At 43.3% G+C, this 22,027-nt stretch overlaps 1 protein-coding gene across 4 annotated transcripts in view; it reads right to left on the reverse strand.

Moving 5' to 3' along the window:
- Nucleotides 1-4,541: 4,541 nt before the first annotated feature.
- Nucleotides 4,542-22,027, reverse strand: part of ARFIP1 (ADP ribosylation factor interacting protein 1) — a 310,000-nt gene continuing 292,514 nt past the window's right edge. For all 4 annotated transcript variants that reach the window (XM_063920538.1, XM_063920535.1, XM_063920536.1 and 1 more), the window contains one exon: nt 4,542-7,074. In XM_063920538.1, the coding sequence (XP_063776608.1) occupies nt 6,919-7,074 (156 nt within the window). In that variant the 3' untranslated portion in view covers nt 4,542-6,918. The remainder of the gene's footprint in view (nt 7,075-22,027) is intronic.

Genomic DNA, 22,027 nt, shown 5'->3' on the forward strand with positions numbered 1-22,027 from the left:
CCAAACGTCAGCGTCTGAAACTGATAATGACAGTTTTGCACCACGAACCTGAGGTACCCTTGATGTGAAGGGCAAATTGGGACATGCAGGTAAGCATCCTTGATGTCCAGGGACACCATAAAGTCCCCTTCTTCCAGATTCGCTATCACTGCTCTGAGTGACTCCATCTTGAACTTGAATTTTTGTATGTACAGGTTCAAAGATTTCAGATTTAGAATAGGTCTTACCGAGCCGTCCGGCTTCGGTACCACAAATAGTGTGGAATAATACCCCTTTCCCTGTTGTAGGAGGGGTACCTTGACAATCACCTGCTGAGAATACAGCTTGTGAATGGCTTCCAATACCGTCGCCCTGTCTGAGGGAGACGTTGGCAGAGCAGACTTTAGGAACCGGCGAGGGGGAGACTTCTCGAATTCCAACCTGTAACCCTGAGATACTACCTGCAGGATCCAGGGGTCCACCTGTGAGTGAGCCCACTGTGCGCTGAAATTCTTGAGTCGACCCCCCACCGCCCCTGAGTCCGCTTGTAAAGCCCCAACGTCATGCTGAGGGCTTTGCAGAAGCCGGGGAGGGCTTCTGCTCCTGGGAGGGAGCTGCTTGGTGCACTCTCTTACCCTTTCCTTTGCCTCGGGGCAGATATGACTGTCCTTTTGCCCGCTTGTTCTTATAGGAACGAAAGGACTGCGGCTGAAAAGACGGTGTCTTTTTCTGTTGGGAGAGGACCTGAGGTAAAAAGGTGGATTTCCCGGCTGTTGCCGTGGCCACCAAATCCGATAGACCGACCCCAAATAATTCCTCCCCTTTATACGGCAATACTTCCATATGCCGTTTGGAATCCGCATCACCTGACCACTGTCGCGTCCATAAACTTCTTCTGGCAGATATGGACATCGCACTTACTCTCGATGCCAGAGTGCAAATATCCCTCTGAGCATCTCGCATATAAAGAAAAGCATCCTTTAATTGCTCTATAGTCAATAAAATACTGTCCCTATCCAGGGTATCAATATTTTCAGTCAGGGAATCCGACCAAACCACCCCAGCACTGCACATCCATGCTGAGGCGATGGCTGGTCGCAGTATAACACCAGTATGAGTGTATATACTTTTCAGGGTAGTTTCCAGCCTCCTATCAACTGGATCCTTGAGGGCGGCCGTTTCAGGAGACGGTAACGCCACTTGTTTTGATAAGCGTGTGAGTGCCTTATCCACCCTAGGGGGTGTTTCCCAGCGTGCCCTAACCTCTGGCGGGAAAGGATATAATGCCAATAACTTCTTTGAAATTAGCAGTTTTCTATCGGGGTTAACCCACGCTTCATCACACACTTCATTCAATTCCTCTGATTCAGGAAAAACTACCGGTAGTTTTTTCAGACCCCACATAATACCCCTTTTTGTGGTACTTGCAGTATCAGAGATATGCAAAGCCTCCTTCATTGCCGTGATCATATAACGTGTGGCCCTACTGGAAAATACGTTTGTTTCTTCACCGTCGACACTAGATTCGGTGTCCGTGTCTGGGTCTGTGTCGACCGACTGAGGTAAAGGGCGTTTTACAGCCCCTGACGGTGTCTGAGACGCCTGGACAGGTACTAACTGGTTTGCCGGCCGTCTCATGTCGTCAACTGATTTTTGTAACGTGCTGACATTATCACGTAATTCCATAAACAAAGCCATCCATTCCGGTGTCGACTCCCTAGGGGGTGACGTCACCATTACCGGCAATTGCTCCGCCTCCACACCAACATCGTCCTCATACATGTCGACACACACGTACCGACACACAGCAGACACACAGGGAATGCTCTTATCGAAGACAGGACCCCACTAGCCCTTTGGGGAGACAGAGGGAGAGTTTGCCAGCACACACCCAAGCGCTATAAATATATAGGAACAACCCTACAGAAGTGTTGTTTCCTTTATAGCAGCTTAATATATCAATATCGCCAAAAAAGTGCCCCCCCTCTCTGTTTTTTTTACCCTGTTTCTGTAGTGCAGTGCAGGGGAGAGTCCTGGGAGCCTTCCTCGCAGCGGAGCTGTGCAGGAAAATGGCGCTGTGTGCTGAGGAGATAGGCCCCGCCCCCTATTTCGGCGGGCTCTTCTCCCGGTGTTTGTGAGACCTGGCAGGGGTTAAATACATCCATATAGCCCCAGGGGCTATATGTGATGTATTTTTAGCCAGAACAAGGTATTATCATTGCTGCCCAGGGCGCCCCCCCCCAGCGCCCTGCACCCTCAGTGACCGCTGGTGTGAAGTGTGCTGACAACAATGGCGCACAGCTGCAGTGCTGTGCGCTACCTCATGAAGACTGAAAAGTCTTCTGCCGCCGGTTTCTGGACCTCTTCACTTTTCGGCATCTGCAAGGGGGTCGGCGGCGCGGCTCCGGGACCGGACTCCATGGCTGGGCCTGTGTTCGATCCCTCTGGAGCTAATGGTGTCCAGTAGCCTAAGAAGCCAATCCATCCTGCACGCAGGTGAGTTCACTTCTTCTCCCCTAAGTCCCTCGTTGCAGTGAGCCTGTTGCCAGCAGGACTCACTGAAAATAAAAAACCTAATAACTTTTTCTAAGCAGCTCTTTAGGAGAGCCACCTAGATTGCACCCTGCTCGGACGGGCACAAAAACCTAACTGAGGCTTGGAGGAGGGTCATAGGGGGAGGAGCCAGTGCACACCACCTAGTCCTAAAGCTTTTATTTTTGTGCCCTGTCTCCTGCGGAGCCGCTAATCCCCATGGTCCTGACGGAGTCCCAGCATCCACTAGGACGTCAGAGAAATATATTGTATACATACAGTACACAGATGTGTACATGCATATACACACACACACATACTACTAACTTCCACAAACAGTTGGCAGGTCCACCAACAGGCAGGGACTACCGGGAATGAAGACAATTAAGGGGTCCACCTTCCCTGCTCATCAGTGGTGTATCAGAGGGTTGCCTGCAATGTCCAGGCAACTTGTCTTGTACTGAAGCTGCAGCCCTGGGTGGGCCGGGGTGTGCAGCGGCCACATACTGTCAGCCCGAGGAGTCTCACTCTGTACTACGAATCAAGCAGTGTGGAGTCCCCGCCCCTAGCAATGAAAATTGGAGCTCAATGGGGCAGACATGTGGTCAGAAGTTGAGGTGTGGGTGAGAGACTGTCTGATACCCGGGTCAGAGGAGGAGGGGCTGTGTAAGTAGGATGGAGACACTAAATCTGTCATACAGGGACGGTCCAGTGCCATAACAAGCATTAAGCAAGCGGGGCATGAACCCTGGACACCCAGCACTTAAGGGTCGGGAGCCCCCCTCCATCCCATTGCAGAATCACCTTTTGTAATGCTGCAGTGTATATATACCCTAGAGGCCAGTGACCGACCTCCTTCAGCAGCAACCACAGCTCCAGGGATGTCAGAAATAGATAGGAACTCTGCAGCTCTGCTGCTCTCTGTGTTGGCTCCGCCTTCTAGAAGAGACCTCTGCTTCCTCACTGCAAAAGATCACACAGCGCAGATTCCTCGCACACAACAGCTTACATGAGTGTGCAAACTGTATCTTACACTTTTTCCCTACCCCACTACTCACTCCCACCAGTTTGTGTTCCCCTTTGTTCTATTTCTTCCAGCGCTGTTCTCCCTTTCTCCCCCCTTCTGTCTGACTCTCTCGATCCCACTCTCCCACCCTTCCTCCTTCTCTTTTGCGCTCTCCTCTCTACCTCTATACTCTCCCACTCTTCTCAATCTCTTTCTCTCTGCCTCTATCCTTTCTTTCTCTTCACTATTTATTTTTATCTCTCCTCTTTTTCGCCATGAAGTATTTATCTTTGCCCCTATTATGTTTGTTTAGAAAAATAAATCTAAAAAAAGGTTATATTTCTTTTAAAAACATCTCAACCACTTAATATAAACATGGTAGTTGTAATAAATGCCAGTGAACACTAAGTGCCACCATAGATCCCTTCTTCTCTCCCCCCACATGATCATAAATCCCCCAGCTGATCTTTGTAGTTGGAGGGAAAATTAATTTGCCCTTTTTGTACTTAAATATAAGTGTTATGCGGGGCATCAGCATTCTGGTGCACAGAAGCTGCAGTGATGTCGGCGGTCAGTGACTGCTGGCATCACTGGCAGGGTCAGGCCAGTTTATTCCCAGTTTTCACACGGGGCTGTTTACATTGCTCTGGGAATGAAACAGATTCCTTTAGACAACTGTCCAAATAAAAAGTAAACTAGTTTCCCCTGAAAAACAGACTTATTTTAATGAAAGGCTTTCACGCCTCCTTGTAATTATCATCACTAAAAAACCGGGCACCTCTTTGTTTTCAGTCATTTAACTGGCAATTAATTCTTGCACAAAACCTTACTACCCAAACTGTAAAACACAGAACGAGGACAAAGGATTTAGGATCTATTCATACCTGTTACAGTGTATGTCACATGCATTATTTTCATAAGGATCCATTCCCTGCTTGAAAATCCATAGCCCTCTTCAGTTGATTAAATCAGAAAGTGTCATCTTTTGTTTTGAGCCTAGCAGTGGAAATGAATCTCCCCAAAATAATTAAAATACTCTGCAGCAAACACCTTTAATAATTATACAAAGTTCACACAGGAGCCATATTCAAAAGGTTGATGATAATCTATAATTACAAGAAGTGATACCCAGGTAATGAAACAGAATGTAATCAGACACAAGAAGAAAATATCACATACATGATATAACTCAATACTAACAACCAGATATACTAATCCATTATAACATAAGTAGACAAATGATACAGAAATCAAACAATATATTTATTGAGTAAATACTGTAAATAAAGTCAATATTTTTTGAGACATTTGAAAGAAAAATAACCACAAAGGAGAGCTGTTTATCCATATGAAGAACCGTAGAAACATTAATAGAAAAATAAAAAGGGGTGACACAACAACAGAAACAAAACATACAATAAAAACAATCCACATTGCCCGACAATATAGTTTCATCTAAACAATGACATCATTGAATAACTGTATTAGCTGGTACAATGTGACTGGCCAGCTTCTTTCAGCAAATAACTTGGGTGTGTATCATACAGTACCAGTGTCCTTCAATACCGTTCTATGCTGGAACAGGAGATTTAAAAGTCCATTTAAAAGCAGCCTGGTCAAATCTTATGAAAGGCACATCATTGTGAGTTAAGGCCAGCATGGTTAAATCTGAAAAACTATCCCCAATATCCCAACATCCGCAGAGACTGCAGCAGATTGACATAGATCAGGCATGTCCAAACTGCAGCCCTCCAGCTGTTGAGAAACTACATATCCCAGCATACCCTGACACAGTTTTGCTGTCAGATAATGCTAAAGCTGTGTCAGGGCATGCTGGGATGTGTAGTTTCTCAACAGCTGGAGGGCCGCAGTTTGGACATGCCTGACATAGATGGTTCTACAAGACAGCAGAATGTAGTGGCCTATCTCTGCCACTCTACTGAGTAATACAGGAGTGCAATTTGGAGCCATAAGGCACAGGAATCTCTTCTCTACTTTATTACAAGACTCCAACTAAAACTAATGAAAATGATCTGGGAGGGATGGAATTATTACTATTTGCCCATGTTAAAGGTGTGTTTAAGCAGACAGTACTTAAATCAACAGGACTTTTAGTGAATCATTTCACATGCACATTAATAACATAAATTACAGAAATAAAATGAAGGTACAATCGGAGTGTCTATACGACAGTTTATACTATACACGAGTTAGTAGCTTTTATTGCATAAAAGCACTGAAATTAGAAAAACTACATTTGCACAATAGAAAATATATTGCTAATAACTAAAGCAATGATTATTCTGTATATTAGTCCACAAGTTGGACGAATAAAGAACAAAAGGCTAAGGGAAATAAGAAAAAGCCATAAGCAATTTCTATTGGTTGGAACTTTCTATAAGTTATAAAAGCCTTGACAACCTTAGCTGTCTATAAAACTGCAATTCCCACACATGTACATCACACCATAACAATGCATTCTGGGCATTCTAGAAGACAGAGTGACAACACTAAATTACATAGGACATACAGATAGCTATAAAGGAGGAGAAAGAGAGGGTGGATTTGAGGGAGGTGGGGGAAAGAAAAATCATCTGAAAAAGAAAGTAATTTGGTACTGAGTAACTAATTACATAGGGAGATTTGTGTAACAAAAGTCCCATTAAATCACTATCCTGTCTCTTTTGAATTGATTGAGTAGTGAAATTAGGTAATCAAGTTGAGAATCATTCTCATATTTGTTGCAGAAACTGATGGGACAAAACAGATAAAATAATGGAGATCAATCCAAGTTTGTAAAGCAAGCAGCTCTTATCAATGTCATTGTCTCGCCCTCTGATAATGAACATAGGAAATGGACATGTGTACAAGCATATGCTGTATAAGAAATGCCAATGAACAGTCTAAGCAGCACAAACTAGGAGATTCTATAAAGACTTTATATTTACATGGTAAATAACAGCATTTCTTTTTAACATACAACTTTTACATTAAAGTGACTCTTTTGAAGATGTTTGTTTAGATTTAAATATAAAATCATCAACTACTAGTAGAAACCATGAAAAACACCCTTTGGAATTACTACATTTGGTCACTAATTAGACCAGGAATTATGCCAATGATTAAATGTTGTATTCAGTGCAAAAGTACATTTCTTTATCAATCTAGACGAAACAGACTGCCGTCTCCATACAGGCAAAAGGAGTGTCCTCTAATAAAGTTACAGAAATTACAATTATATATAATATCTTCTTTCATTTACTTCATTGTTAGCGTATTAAAAATTATGAAATTGAAAGTGGTCTGAGTATAAATCATTAAGAGAACTGCTTAATCCCAGTCCCTCTCATCAAATGAATAGTATCGGTCCTGATCAGAGATTGCGTCTTGGTTTGGTTATATTACTGCTCCTCCAGCCAGGACGGAGCATCCACTCCTGGGGTTTTCAATTTCACATGGAACTGTTTCAACGTTTGTTCAAGCTGCTTCTGGTTCCCGGCGAAGTAGGCAGCAATTGCATTATGAAACAGGACTAGTTGATTGTGAAGAACTTTTACCTGGGAGGAGGAGGTAAAATATGTACAATTCAATAGACGTTGAACAGAGATTATTAAAGCCATTACAGTGTTATCCTAAATTCTAAGTTATATTTTGCCTGACTTAATTAAATGATCGTGACAAGCAAGCGCCCATTATTCAGTAACTGCAAACCGATGTCTTTCTATTATCTGTGCCCTGTTCTTGATCCACAGTTACCAATCCGCTTGTAAAATTGCAATGCTGTACGGAAAATAGGTAGCCTCAAGACCAAAGTCATTCAACACAAATAATACAGGTCAATTTTTTTACTTCTAGGACCATTATAAAAAATGCGGGATATTTGAAATGATTCAAACAAAGCTACTGAATTAAATAATGCAATCAACAGTGATGACATTTTACCCTTTATTCTAATCTGACTAGGTGAAGCACAATGTGTTTCTACCGCACACATACAATACCCCCTGCCACAGATAAGCACATTGGGGTCATTCCATGAAAATGGTCTTTTTATGTAACGTTTGTTACCAGTTTTCATGACAAGATTTGCATCAAAATTATAGCATATCATGCACCACACAAACATTTACTTTGCACAAAATACTCAAAACACATGCTCAAAAAAAATATATATATTTCACATGAAATATATTTCAAAATGTAACGTTTGTTACCATGGAATGACCCATTAGTACATTATGATACCGAAGCAATGCAGCTGGATTAATGCAGAAGCAGAAACACAACGTGTTTAGTTTTGGTTCAATGTTTTGCCCATTATGGGCAGATTTTACTGCCGTGTAAGTAACATACAAATGAATGGTATTCTCTAAAAATTCTAATTCTTCTAAAAAAACAAGATACAATTTGTGTGGGACTTACATAAATCAAATGACTTGTGACAATGTAAACAGACAAAAAAAATGTCAAGCTAGGCTCAGCACAGGAATGAAAAAGGCTTCAGCGGCAAAGGAGTTTAGAAAAGTGTAACACACAATACAGCCAATTAGAAGTAACAGTGATAAATTAGGGAGAAAGGGGGAATTGGAAAGCCAGAGAAGTGATAAAGTGAAATGGATATAAAGAAGTGGTACCAGACATTTTGTGAACCACTTGGAATTTCTGCACAAATAAGAACTTAAATGTAATAAAAACAGATAAACCTGTGCAATAAATCAAACAACACACAAAAGGATATGCTTTTTAAAGTATTAATCAACAGAGTCTAAAATTTCTTTGTTATATAAAACTATGGAGAGCAATGCCAAACAATGAGAAGGGGACACAATGAGCAGTTAATGGGCAGTCACAGATCACGTTTAAAAGGCTTTTTGTAAATGTGGAAAAATAATTTGTGATAAATACTGTTCCAAGCAAAATAAAATAAAGCCATGCCTTTCCTAATAGATATAGTCTTAGATCTAAATGCAATTTGTAATAAATGTATATAATCTGCTTTTAATACACAAGGTAGACAAACACACTTTCCCAGAACTTAGACTGCATACGACGACCATGTTTAATTACTAAGCAGCCCAGAAACCTCAGCGAGGCCTCAAACAGCAGCGTTTCTACACACTAGACATCAAGCAGCAGCGGAATTCTTTGTTCTGTCCCAATCTGTGCCTGCTCCTTTGTGAAACCAGAGCAGCATGATGTCACCTGCTCACCACCATCTATTTAAAGGTCTGTTCACTTATTTGCTCTCCTTTCAACTAAGGCAAAAATATATAATTGTTAAAAAAGAAATATATTGTGTATATATTCTGGAACCAGCAACCTGGTATTGTACTTTATAAATGACAATAGTAATACAAAACATATGTTAAAACAATATGACCAATAAAAAAAAATTGGTAAGCACAATATACAATAAAGTTTTTTGAAGTGTTAGTATAGCTGCAGACTTTACTGAAGGACAGCGGACAGAATAATTGTGACATATAATCTAGAGGCAGGCATAACAAAAACAGGTCCTGTTCTGGGAAAGGGAGATATGAAGGGAAATGGTTACTTTTAAAAGGACTATTCTATAAATATATATATATATATATATATATATATAATATATATGTGAAAAAGAATAAAAGAGGAGTGCCAGGACCAAGCCAGGGATCGGTTGATGAGCGGCGGCTGGCGGCTTATACTTTGGTGCTATCCGGAGGCGCAATTGTTTGATTCACTAAGCTGCCTGATCTTAACGGAGATGTATGTATACATATACTTATATTAAATAAGTCGTTACAACCATATACTCATACCTGGCGCTCATTTGTTCTTTTTTTACATGTGCATTAATAAGCCTGTGGTACGGCTTTACTTGGGAGAAGCGACAGTGGACAAAAGACTTTAATAAGGACATATCAGGAGCTGGAATATTTGATAAATGTATGGAATCATTTTTGAATCTTGCGCGATTAACCCGTGCTGTATATCTATCTATCTATCTATCTATCTATCTATCTATCTAGAGAAGATAGAATAATGGGGGGCGCCAATAGTGCATTAAAAGATGACAATTTATGGACACATCATAAAACACAGGTCTAAAAATGTAAGCGTACCAAAGATGGCGGTATAATCACCGCTGATACATTACTTTTAAAATCAAAGATACAAGATGGATTCACCACTGCATGTTGCCTTGTTCAGCCCTCTGATGAAGTCCTGGTGACGAAACCGGTAGGGGCGTGGCTTATGGATGGACGCTGAACAAGGCAACATACAGTGGTGAATCCATCTTGTATCTTTGATTTTAAAACGAATGTATCAGCGGTGATTATACCGCCATCTTTGGTACGCTTACATTTTTAAACCTGTGTTTTATGATGTGTCAATAAATTGTCATCTTTTAATGCACTATTGGCGCCCCCCCATTATTCTATCTTCTCTAGACACAATCTTTCCCCGTTGGGAGACGGGAGAACGGGGTGGACGACAGCTGATCTAAACGGCAGTGTGCAGCCAGATTATTTGGAGACTTTACCTGTTTTAATTTGGATCTAACAATCTGGACTTGGACTTGTAGTTCCACAGACATTCTCCATTTAAACCCGGTTTGCGCTCACACCTCCAATTTCTTTTTCTATATATATATATATATATATATATATATATATATATATATATATACACACACACACACACACACACACACACACATATATATATATATATGTAAAAAATGGAATGACACAGCGCCACTTGTGAGGTGGGTTCTCAGTAAAATATGTAAAACAAAATTGCTAACAAAACACACGTAACCTTGTTAAAAGGTGTCTGCCAACCCTTAAGAGTGCAATCCTGGTACAGTACTGCTGGGAAAAGTATAAAAATGGGGGGGGATAAGGGTACCGGCGACTTGTGTGGTTTAAAATGCAATAGTTAAAAATAGATTTAAAAGCCAAAAAATATGTAATAATACAAACGAGCTTTAATATCACATAAAAGCGAATCACAACATAAAATTTACTTCAAAATATTAATAAAAGTATAAAAACAAACATAAAAGGTCTTTGTAAAAGGTTAGGAAGTTCTGACTTAACTCTTAAAAATAGGCAAGGGAGTCACCACAGGGAGTCCAACGCGTTTCGTCACAACTGACTTCTTCAAGACTTTGTGTGATATTAAAGCTCGTTTGTATTATTACATATTTTTTGGCTTTTAAATCTATTTTTAACTATTGCATTTTAAACAACACAAGTCGCCGGTACCCTTATCCCCCCCCTTTTTATATATATATATATATATATATATATATATATATATATATACATACACATATATATATATATATATATATATATATACATACATACATACATACATACAAATACACGTACAGTATCTCCAGAAGAATGTAATTCTAAGTATAGTGGCAGTGTGTTTAAAACAAATCATTAACAAGAGAGACTGTTTTCAGGCATAATCATGATTAATCCCTTCCTTTGCCAATTTCAAGTTACAGTAGCAATCACATCATTCACACAAGGTATAACTAATGACATAACATTTCTCGCACAAGTGATTAGACTAATGTAAAAGCTGTTAAATCATTCAAATTTACTTTAATCTAGAACCCAGTCTATAACCCAGTCTATGTAAACACAACAGTGCAGAAAGTGTTAGGAATCTCTATTGATATCATGTAAATTGCAATCATAAATCCTAGAAGTCTGACTGCTGTAGACATGAGAACATTGTTATCTGTGGGTTTACAGCCCTAACTATCTCTTAAATTATACAACACAAAGACTGTGTCCAAATATCTTTCCACAGGATATAGAGAGAAAATACACACCATACATAACAAAGCTTCCTTTTGCGCAATGGGGCAGATTCTGAATTGGGAACAAAGTAACGTTGCACACTGACACAGCCATGTTCCACTGCAGGTAGGGGATTTTCTTTTGGCTTGGTGTCTTTTCAATCCATCTGTAGTACTTACACTGCAGCTGGGGCAGATGTGAAATATGCAGAGATTTAGCTTTGAAAGGGGCATTTCCAAACTGATTGCAGTGTAAAAATAAAGCTGCCCTGTAATGATGGGTTACATGCACAAGCAGACAGTATTTACCCTGCATACAACATGGTCTGTCCAGGTGCAAAATTAAGCTGGGTAGTGTGTGCAGATCCAATCTGACGTAGCGATTATCGGATCGGTGTATACCCATACACACTGAGCAACTTCTAGCAAATAGTGTACCTTCTTAGGGTCTCCTGAATGGGACTGGGAGGTCGGGAACGGATAGTGATTGCAGCACACCAGGCTGACCACTGCAGGAGCGCTTGAAGCAGTTAATCAGTCAACGTTCTTGCATACACACTGTACAAACATCAAGCTGACCAGCCAATTATCAGGGTGATCTGCCTTAGAATTGAATAGTGTGTACCCATCATAAGTTTCTTTTATTTTTTCTTTGTGCCCAACTCAGAATCATCTCCAGTGTTTATAGGAAGTATTTACATTAGGATGCAAAATGTGTTATTAACGTACGCCTTACCCAAAGCACCAACTGGTGGGACGCCTACGTTTCCCTTATGGAAATTCAGCTCAATAATCTTTCAACTCTTACAGATGGGATGAGGGCAGGATCCCAACAGTCATAACACAGTCAGCAGGTTCCCGATAGATCCCAAAGGTAAGTACAGGGGCTGGGGTTAGGCACTAGGGGTAGAGGTTAGGGTTAGGCTGCGGGAGGGGCCGGTTGGGTTTAAGTAGGGTTAAAATATGTACTGCAATCCGTCTGGATTATGACCACCGGGATGCCGCTGTCAGCATTCTGACACTTGGTACCTCGACTTCCAGGAGATCGTATCTTAAAGAGGGTACTCGCGGAGAGATCCATGCTTAAAATCTAAGCAATCTGACTAGATTGCTTAGATTTTAAGCACAGATCACTCGTGTGTTGCCCCCTCAGCGATAGCGATGCGCATCCCCGCACATCGCTATCGCCGCTGCTAGATTGAGCCTGCATGCAGGCCAATCTAGCATGTCGCTCATTTCACCCAGTGGCCCCCCGTCCTCCCCGCATCGCTCAGCACACATCGCGCTGTGCTGAGCGGTTCGCTCAGCACACATCTCTCCCGTGTATAGGGCCCTTAACCCTTACAGATACTCCCATGTATTATTAAACAAATTATAGGATTGCCAAAATATATACTACATACATAATGCATTTAATTTATACTACATTAATTCAAAGAAATCAGGGATTGGATGTAATCTAAAGTTTTGGCCAAACTTGAATATTTCTAGAAATAAACTGAACCCTGGACTCTGTATATCACTGCCAAAGTATACCTTCTGTCCAGTAACAAAATGATGTTTATGCAGTCAAGCTGCTTGATCACTAGCTGAACGAATGCAGATTTTACAGCTGTCATCAAATAGGGATACTACAAAAACCACTAATGTATAAAGTTTCAGTAGTTTAATTTCAGGTGGGCACATGGGAGAAACCAGTTCCTTTTATGCTCGCACATAAAAGTTCAAATATGCTCTCATGCCCCCAGGGCAGGGCCAGAATGCACTGATCTCCCGATGATCACACACGCTCTAGGTGAATAATCATTGTGTTTGCATTCCATTGGACACTTCACACAACCACCAACTGGGTTCCTTACTGAAAAAGCATATTTTTTTTTAAAGGGGTCAGTGCTATATCTGCTACACATTGCCTTGCAGAGCTTTGGCATTATTATACAACAGATAATATGAAATCACAGACACATAGGGGGAGATTCAAATGTTTGAAAAGTCGGTTGGGTGTCTGTATTATCTTGTCTATTAAATAGGAAAAACAGACTCCCAACTGACTTTTCAAACATTTGAATCTCCCCCATAAAGTCCAGATTTAAAGTACAAAAAATTATTCAATAAGTGATCACCTTTTAAGGTAAACCTTAAATAAAAATGATTTTCATATTATTGTTGCTACTTTTTATGATAGTGGAGCAACATTAGTTCCAAAGAATCAGTAAATGTTAACTTTCTTATATAAAGCCTTTCTAAGGGCTTGAGAGTGACAAAAAGCAACTACGGTACATTTTTCATCAGATTTTTTAATTATATAGAGAAAATGCATGGCAGAGATCCAAGCCACATAAGTTACAATGGACTGCAGATAGCAAGGGACTATCTATGTCACACTGCAGCCCAATGTACCTGATATTATTTGCTCATATTGTGACCTTCAAGCAGTACTTTACTATTCAGCGTGGACTAAAATAATTACTAGTCATGCTGATATCAGCTGCAGCCAAGATTACACAGTTGGTACTGGGAACCCGTGTAGCAGGCAGCACATGTCTATGTCCTAGACAATTAGTAAAAACTCAGAATTGTATCAGCAGGTATCCTCAATAGCCCAGAAGTTTCAGTGTTGAAAATCAATGTTCTCCCTCTATTGCTTATCACATATTAAAAGGCTGTGCTTATTATTTTCAGCTGTTATTTAGTCCATTTGTGAAATTAGCAGCCGAATACACAATATGTTCTTCATCTCCCCCTGTAAACATCAATGTCAATCCAATATAATGTTGGAAGCATATACCAGCGAAACGCGTTGAGCCTGATGCCACCTGCGCCACCAACAAGACGACTTTACTCTATCCATCTGGCATATTCCTTGGAATTATCACCATTTGCAAATTTGTCACTAATAACTAACAACATTGGACACACAGTCAGCACACAAAGGATATTCCAGCTGACTTAACCAGGAGAGTTTCCTCTTTAGCCTGATCACCCCTGCCACCGTGGTTTTGATACCACGTCAGCATTTAAAGGGCATCCCAGCTGATGAAACAAGGGGACTACTACCATCTCCAATGAGGAACTACTGGTAATATACTCAGTTCTATACATTCGGACCTAATATCTGTTGTATAACAGTGTAACTATTTAAGATCATCAGGGAGATTCCTAGCCAGACTAAAGATAATTATTGGGCGATAAGTGACTGATCACCTTGGCACAGTATTTTCTATTATTTCTATGTGTGACTTATGTCTTTTTTAATGTTTTAAATATAACCTTCATAATTAATAAATGTGATTAATAACAAGCTGAATAACGAGTTTTATGGTAAGAACTTACCCTTGTTAAAACTCTTTCTGCGGGGTACACTGGGCTCCACAAGTCTGGACAATGGGGTGTAGAGTAGGATCTTGATCCGAGGCACCAACAGGCTCAAAGCTTTGACTGTTCCCAGAATGCACAGCGCCGCCTCCTATATCACCCTGCCTCCCAGCACAGGAGCTCAGTTTAGTTAACCATCCCAATGCAGTATCAGGAAAAGAGACGACAAAGGTTAGTAGCCACATACACCACACTCTCACGACAAGAGAAGTGTCAGCGGCTAATGCCATATCAACCCAAAGAAGCTAAGTGCGTCAGGGTGGGCGCCTTGTGGAGCCCAGTGTACCTCGCAGAAAGAGTTTTAACAAGGGTAAGTTCTTACCATAAAACTTGTTTTCTGCTGCGGGGTACACTGGGCTCCACAAGTCTGGACAATGGGGATGTCCTAAAGCAGTTCCTTATGGGAGGGGACGCACTGTAGCGGGCACAAGAACCCGGCGTCCAAAGGAAGCATCCTGGGAAGCGGCAGTATCGAAGGCATAGAACCTTATGAACGTGTTCTCGGAGGACCACGTAGCCGCCTTGCACAATTGATCAAGGGTCGCACCACGTTGGGCCGCCCAAGAAGGTCCAACAGACCGAGTAGAATGGGCCGTAATATGAACAGGAGCTGACAGACCAGCCTTCACATAAGCATGCGCAATCACCATTCTAATCCACCTGGCCAGGGTCTGCTTGTGAGCAGGCCAGCCACGTTTGTGAAATCCAAACAAAACAAAGAGAGAATCAGACTTTCGAATAGAAGCAGTTCGCTTCACATAGATACGGAGAGCCCGTACCACATCCAAAGACCGCTCTTTGGGAGACAAATCAGGAGAGACAAAAGCTGGAACCACAATCTCCTGATTAAGGTGGAACAAAGAAACCACCTTAGGTAAATATCCGGGACGAGTCCTAAGAACCGCCCGGTCACGGTGAAAAATCAGATATGGGGAACTACAAGACAAGGCACCCAAATCCGACACTCTTCTAGCAGAGGCAATAGCCAGTAAGAACACCACCTTATTGGAAAGCCACTTAAGGTCAGCTGAACCAAGAGGTTCAAATGGAGGCTCCTGCAACGCCTCCAAAACCACCGACAAGTCCCAATGAGCCACAGGCGGGACATAGGGAGGTTGGATACGCAACACACCCTGAGTGAAAGTATAAACTTCAGGTAAAGTGGCAATTTTTCTCTGAAACCACACCGACAAGGCAGAAATATGAACCTTGAGGGAGGCCAGACGCAGGCCTAAATCTAGGCCCTGCTGTAGAAAAGCCAAAAGTTTGACTGTACTAAACTTGGAAGCGTCATAATGGTCAGATGCGCACCAAACAAAGTAGGAATGCCAGACCCGATGGTAAATCCGAGCAGAGGCCGGTTTCCGGGTCCGCAACATAGTTTTAATGACCTCTTCAGAAAAACCCTTAGCTCTTAAGACGGAAGCTTCAAGAGCCACGCCGTCAAAGACAGCTGGGCTAGGTCCTGGTAGACACAGGGGCCCTGAACGAGGAGGTCTGGGCGTTGTGGAAGTAGAATTGGACGCTCTGACGATAGGCCTTGCAGGTCTGAGAACCAGTGCCGTCTGGGCCACGCCGGAGCTATGAGAAGCAGATTTCCTTTTTCTTGCTTGAACTTCCGAATTACCCTGGGCAGGAGAGACACCGGAGGGAACACGTACGGCAGCCGAAACCACCACGGCACTGCCAGCGCATCCACGAATGCTGCTTGAGGATCCCTTGTCCTTGCTCCGAAGACCGGAACCTTGTGATTGTGTCGAGACGCCATCAGATCCACATCTGGAAGACCCCACCTTTCCATGAGGAGTTGAAACACTTCTGAATTTAGGCCCCACTCGCCGGCATGCACGTCCTGACGACTGAGAAAGTCCGCTTCTCAATTCAGGACTCCCGGAATGAATATTTCCGGTAGATGGCGTTCTGCCCAACGAGAATCCGTGAGGCTTCCTTCATTGCCAAACGGCTTCGAGTGCCGCCTTGATGATTTATGTAAGCCACTGTGGTGGCGTTGTCCGACTGTACTTGAACAGGACGGTTCTGAATCAAATGCTGGGCTAGGTTCAACACATTGAAGACCGCCCGCAATTACAGAATGTTGATCGAGAGGAGAGATTCCTCCTTGGTCCACCGACCCTGCAAGGAGTGCTGCTCCAGCACCGCGCCCCAACCTCTTAGACTGGCATCTGTCGTCAACAGGACCCAGTTGGATATCCAGAAGGGACGGCCTTTGCACAATTGTCGGTCCTGGAGCCACCAGAGCAGCGACAGACGGAACTCCGGAGTCAAAGAGATCATTTGAGACCTGATCCGGTGAGGCAGGCCGTCCCACTTGGCTAGAATCAGCTTCTGGAGGGAGCAAGAATGGAATTGAGCATACTCCACCATGTCGAATGCTGATACCATTAGGCCCAGCACCTGCATTGCCGAATGTATCGACACTTGCGGACGAGAAAGGAAGCAACGAATCCTGTCCTGAAGTTTCAGGGTTTTCCTGAGACAAGAACAACCTCTGGTTGTGAGTGTCCAACAGCGCTCCCAGATGCACCATGCTCTGAGCAGGGACCAGGGAGGATTTCTTCCAGTTGATGAGCCACCCGTGGGCTTGTAGAAACCGGGCCGTCATATCCAGATGACACAGGAGAAGATCTGGAGAATTTGCCAGGATTAACAAGTCGCCCAGATACGGCAGTATCCTGACCCCTTGACGGCGGAGTACCACCGTCATCACCGCCATAACTTTGGCGAAGACTCGTGGAGCCGTTGTTAAAGCAAAAGGTAACGCCCGAAACTGGTAATGGAGGTTGCCAATAGCGAACCTCAGGTATTGTTGATGTGACACTGCTATAGGAATATGCAGGTAAGCATCCTTTATGTCCAGGGAGACAATGTAGTCCCCAGGTTCCAAGGCCAGAACTATAGAGCGAAGGGTTTCCATACGGAACTTGGAAACCTTCACAAACTTGTTCAGTGCCTTGAGGCCGGAAAGACCCATTCGGTTTCGGGACTAGAAACAGCGGAGAATAGTACCCCCGGCCCCTCTGAGCAAGAGGCACCTGTACTACGACTCTTGTATCCAGGAGGGTCTGTACCACCGAATGCAGAGTGTTTGCCTTTGTCTGGTCCGACGGGACGTCTGTCTGGCAAAATCGATGAGGGGGTCGGTTTTTGAAGGTTATGGCGTAACCTCGAGTAACGACTTCCCGTACCCAGGCATCTAAAGTGGTCTTCAACCATTCCTGGGTATACCCTAGAAGCCGGCCCCCCACCCTGGGATCCCCCAGGGGGAGGCCCGCCCCGTCATGCGGCAGGCTTATCGGTCTTGGCTGCTGGCTGACGGGCAGCCCAGGCTCTTTTGGGCTTCGGCTTACCAGGTTTGGAAGTGCGGGCCTACTTATGGTACGCCTGACCTTTTGCTTTACCTGAAGGACGAAAGGACGTGCCCTTGGCCTTCGACACATTAGGAGCTGTATTAGGCAGACAGGCAGTTTTGGCAGTAGCAAAGTCAGCCACTATCTTATTTAAGTCCTCCCCAAACAGAATATCCCCCTTGAAAGGGAGTACCTCCAGGGTTTTTCTAGAGTCCAGATCCACAGACCAGGATCTCAGCCACAATATCCTGCGAGCCAGGACTGACGTAGTAGAGGCCTTGGCTGCTAGGATACCGGCATCAGAAGCCGCCTCTTTAATATAGCGAGAAGCTGTGACTTATATGACAAGCATTGTCTAGCATGGTCAGAGGAGATTTCAGCTTCTAACTCCAAGGCACATGCTTCAATAGCCTCTGCCGCCCATGTAGCTGCAATAGTGGGCCTTTGTGCAGCACCCATGAGGGTGTAAATTGCTTTTAGACAACCCTCGACATGTTTATCCGTAGGCTCTTTTAGAGACGTGACGGTAGTGACAGGTAGAGCTGAGGAAACCACCATCCTAGCCACATGTGAGTCTACTGGAGGCGGCGTTTCCCAATTCTTAGACAGATCTGGCGCGAGGGGATAGCGAGCCAGCATCTTCTTTTGAGGCACAAACTTCGTACCCGGGCTTTGCCAGGGTTCCTGACGTATATCCACTAGGTGGTCAGAGTGAGGTAAAACATGTTTAATCACCTTCTGACGCTTGAACCTATCTGGTTTCTTAGGCGGAATGGATGGCTCTGGATCATCCGTAATCTGCAGAATTAACTTAATAGCCTATAGATCTGTGGCTTCAGCAACACCAGCAGTGTGTTCCGCCCCAGAACAGTTACCTTCAGAAGCAGACATGATATAACTTGCAGTATGAGGTAACACAGTACAACTATTAGCAGCACTATATACCTAAACCCAAACCCCTGCGCAGTGTAGTCAGCACTAGCAGAGATAAAGGAGAGATATGGTGACTAAATCACAGAGAAAAATACGTAATACAGTATATCTTTGTGAAAATCCTATATTAAATAACACCTGACGCACCAAGCCCCCTCAGGTTATAGAATATAGGGATAGCAAGTTGAGTGAAAGACACGAGATGGACACCACTCAGCTATCATTGCACACACAAATAGTCACAGTTTGTACAATGCAGAGGTTATTACAGACAATAATACTGCACTGGACTAGCTTACACAGCTATATAACAGGAGATATAACACTACACAGTAAGAACTGGATGTATATCACAGGGTAATTGTACTAGGAAACCCTGACTAAGTGCACTCTTTCTTACTAACACTGACTAAAAAAGGCAGGTAGAATACTTAAGTGTAATGTAAAGGCACAGCGCTGACAACCAGGCGGCTTTACATAGGAGAATTTGCCCAAGCAGTCCCAGGAACAGGGAACTGAGGAGTAATGGCGCCGCTGACACTGACAGGGAGTGAGGAAAAGACAGATGCAGCTCCAGGGCGGGAACACTTGCTGGAAATGGCGCCCTGGGGCTGGGGGAGGGGCTTCAGGTTTAAGCCTTATCCCCCTTGCTGGCAAAACCACCGGGTACTGTGGGCGATATTAAAATCGGTTTTGAGAGAAAATCTGACCTGCACCCATGCCCTGATGATCTAGTGGGATTGCCTGTATCCACAGTGTCCACCGCCAGCGCGAGCGGCCCGCCTCCCACTGACCGCGCCGGATCGCGATAAAGACCGGGTCCCGCGAGCGGGACCCACTTACCACCTTCCGAAGCGCGGCCACGCGATCCTGGAGAGCCCCAGCCGTGTGTGCCTAACGTGAAGTAAACCGGAGCCTCCGCTGTAGGTACCCGGCAACCAGGGCTCGGGAGTGTACAGCGCCGCTGGTGAGAGCTGGAGCCGCAGCAGAGAATGTCACAAGACATTTACCACCGCTGCTGCCCTGAAGTCTTCACTTTTTCTTCAGAAAAAAAGCCTTTCTTAGGGCTGCATGGAGCAGCCCCTCTGTTAAGTGCCTGCTTACTGCAGCACCAACTGACAAACTGAGCTCCTGTGCTGGGAGGCGGGGTGATATAGGAGGCGGCGCTGTGCATTCTGGGAACAGTCAAAGCTTTGAGCCTGTTGGTGCCTCGGATCAAGATCCTACTCTACACCCCATTGTCCAGACTTGTGGAGCCCAGTGTACCCCGCAGCAGAAACTTGTATTAACTCACACAGCCAGTGCTGGTACACACTTCCTTCTTCCTATCAATCCAATAAAATATGTCACTATTCATTGTTATTCATCTATAATAAAGTGCCCTAAGATAAAAACATTGATGGAATCAATAGCTTGAATCTTAAAAATGATTTGGTGGAGCAACTTGCCCCATGTGTTCAACAACACATTAGATAAGATAAAGATAAATACTTTATTGTCATTGTACAAAAACAATGAAACTACAATGCAGGTCATTAACATTTTTTTTTTTTTAAAGAGCCAGGTAAGACATATCAGCTAAAAATCACCATTCAGGTTCAATCTAACAATAACCACTGGAAAACAGCTATTCCTATACTGCGATGTTCTGGTTTTAAGATGGAACATGGACAATACACATGGTTATGATGGTAACAATCCTTTACAATGCTATTTCCTTTATTAAGGCAATTTTTATATAGATTTCCTCAACAGAGGGCTCTAAGAGCCTATGATCTGCCTTGAAACTGTTCACAAAAAAAAATGGGATACAATAAGATAACACACTTCCAAAAACAGGGACCAAATTTTCCTTTGTTAAACTCGCTGCCAGCAATTTGCCAGCAAAAATAGGCGTTGTTCAGTCTAATTTACCATAGCCACAATGTTAGAGTTCCATGTCAAATCCTCAGAAACAAATCTTTCACCATTTCTACCTCCAAATTATCAACAGTTAAGGGCAACAATTTTTACCTATTTAATCCTCTAAAATCAATAATTATCTCATTTTTTTTTTCAAATTTAAAACCAAACAATTATTCTCACTCCATTTAAACCAAATTCTCCACTTCATCATGGTATGCTTTCTCATCTCCATCTGTGACAAGACCCACTACGGCTGTATCATCAGTGAACTTCACAATCAAGTTTGTTAGAAACTGGGAATAAGGTCGCAGGTACACTACTCGGTCCTGTAAACTATGGACATTTGTTGTGGTGGAGTGCATCCTCTCACAGCAACGCTACCCCAGGTATATATTACAGGAAGGGAATATTGGGATGGTATCGGGCTCCCGGCGCTACTGGCAGTCAGAATACAGACAGCGGCACACCGACGCTCAGGATCACAACACCCACAGCCTAAACCTAGCGCCCCCCCCCCTTCCCACAAGTTATTTCTCTGGATCCCAGGGTCGGTATTCTGACTGCCGGGATCCCGAATTCCAGGATCCAGACCAAATCCCAGGAATATTACGTTTTTGGGTTTTATTGCATATTAAAGTTGCATGCTGGCAATTAGTACTATTATTTTTAATTAATAAAAGGCTAATACACCACGATCTTGATCTTATACTTGGAAGAAACAGGGGAAAATAAAGATACTGAATCTGATACCCATGGCCATCAAAATCAAGGATTCTATAGGACAACGGACCTAATTCAGATCTAACTTAAACCCCCAGGTGCTGAGATGAATGATCTGCAAAGGCTAGGAAATTCTGATTCACCAATTCCGACCAACAACTGTAGGGATCGGCAAATCTGGGATTTTTTCCAGTAAGAATTTCTCAGATTGTCCATCATCGAAGGCAGTTCCGGTTGAATCAACAGGGAAATTACAGGAAGGTGTATGGGGGCCTTTAGAAGAGGAGAAAGGAGCAGATATCAGAGAAAGTGCAGCCAGCAGCTCAGTGTGTGTTAAGAAAATGCTATGTTCCTGCTAGGCTACCCAAAATCCATTCCGGCATCTCAGACAGATGCTGGAGA

This window comes from Pseudophryne corroboree, chromosome 1 (genome assembly GCF_028390025.1).
Source record: "Pseudophryne corroboree isolate aPseCor3 chromosome 1, aPseCor3.hap2, whole genome shotgun sequence".
NCBI lineage: Eukaryota > Metazoa > Chordata > Amphibia > Anura > Myobatrachidae > Pseudophryne > Pseudophryne corroboree.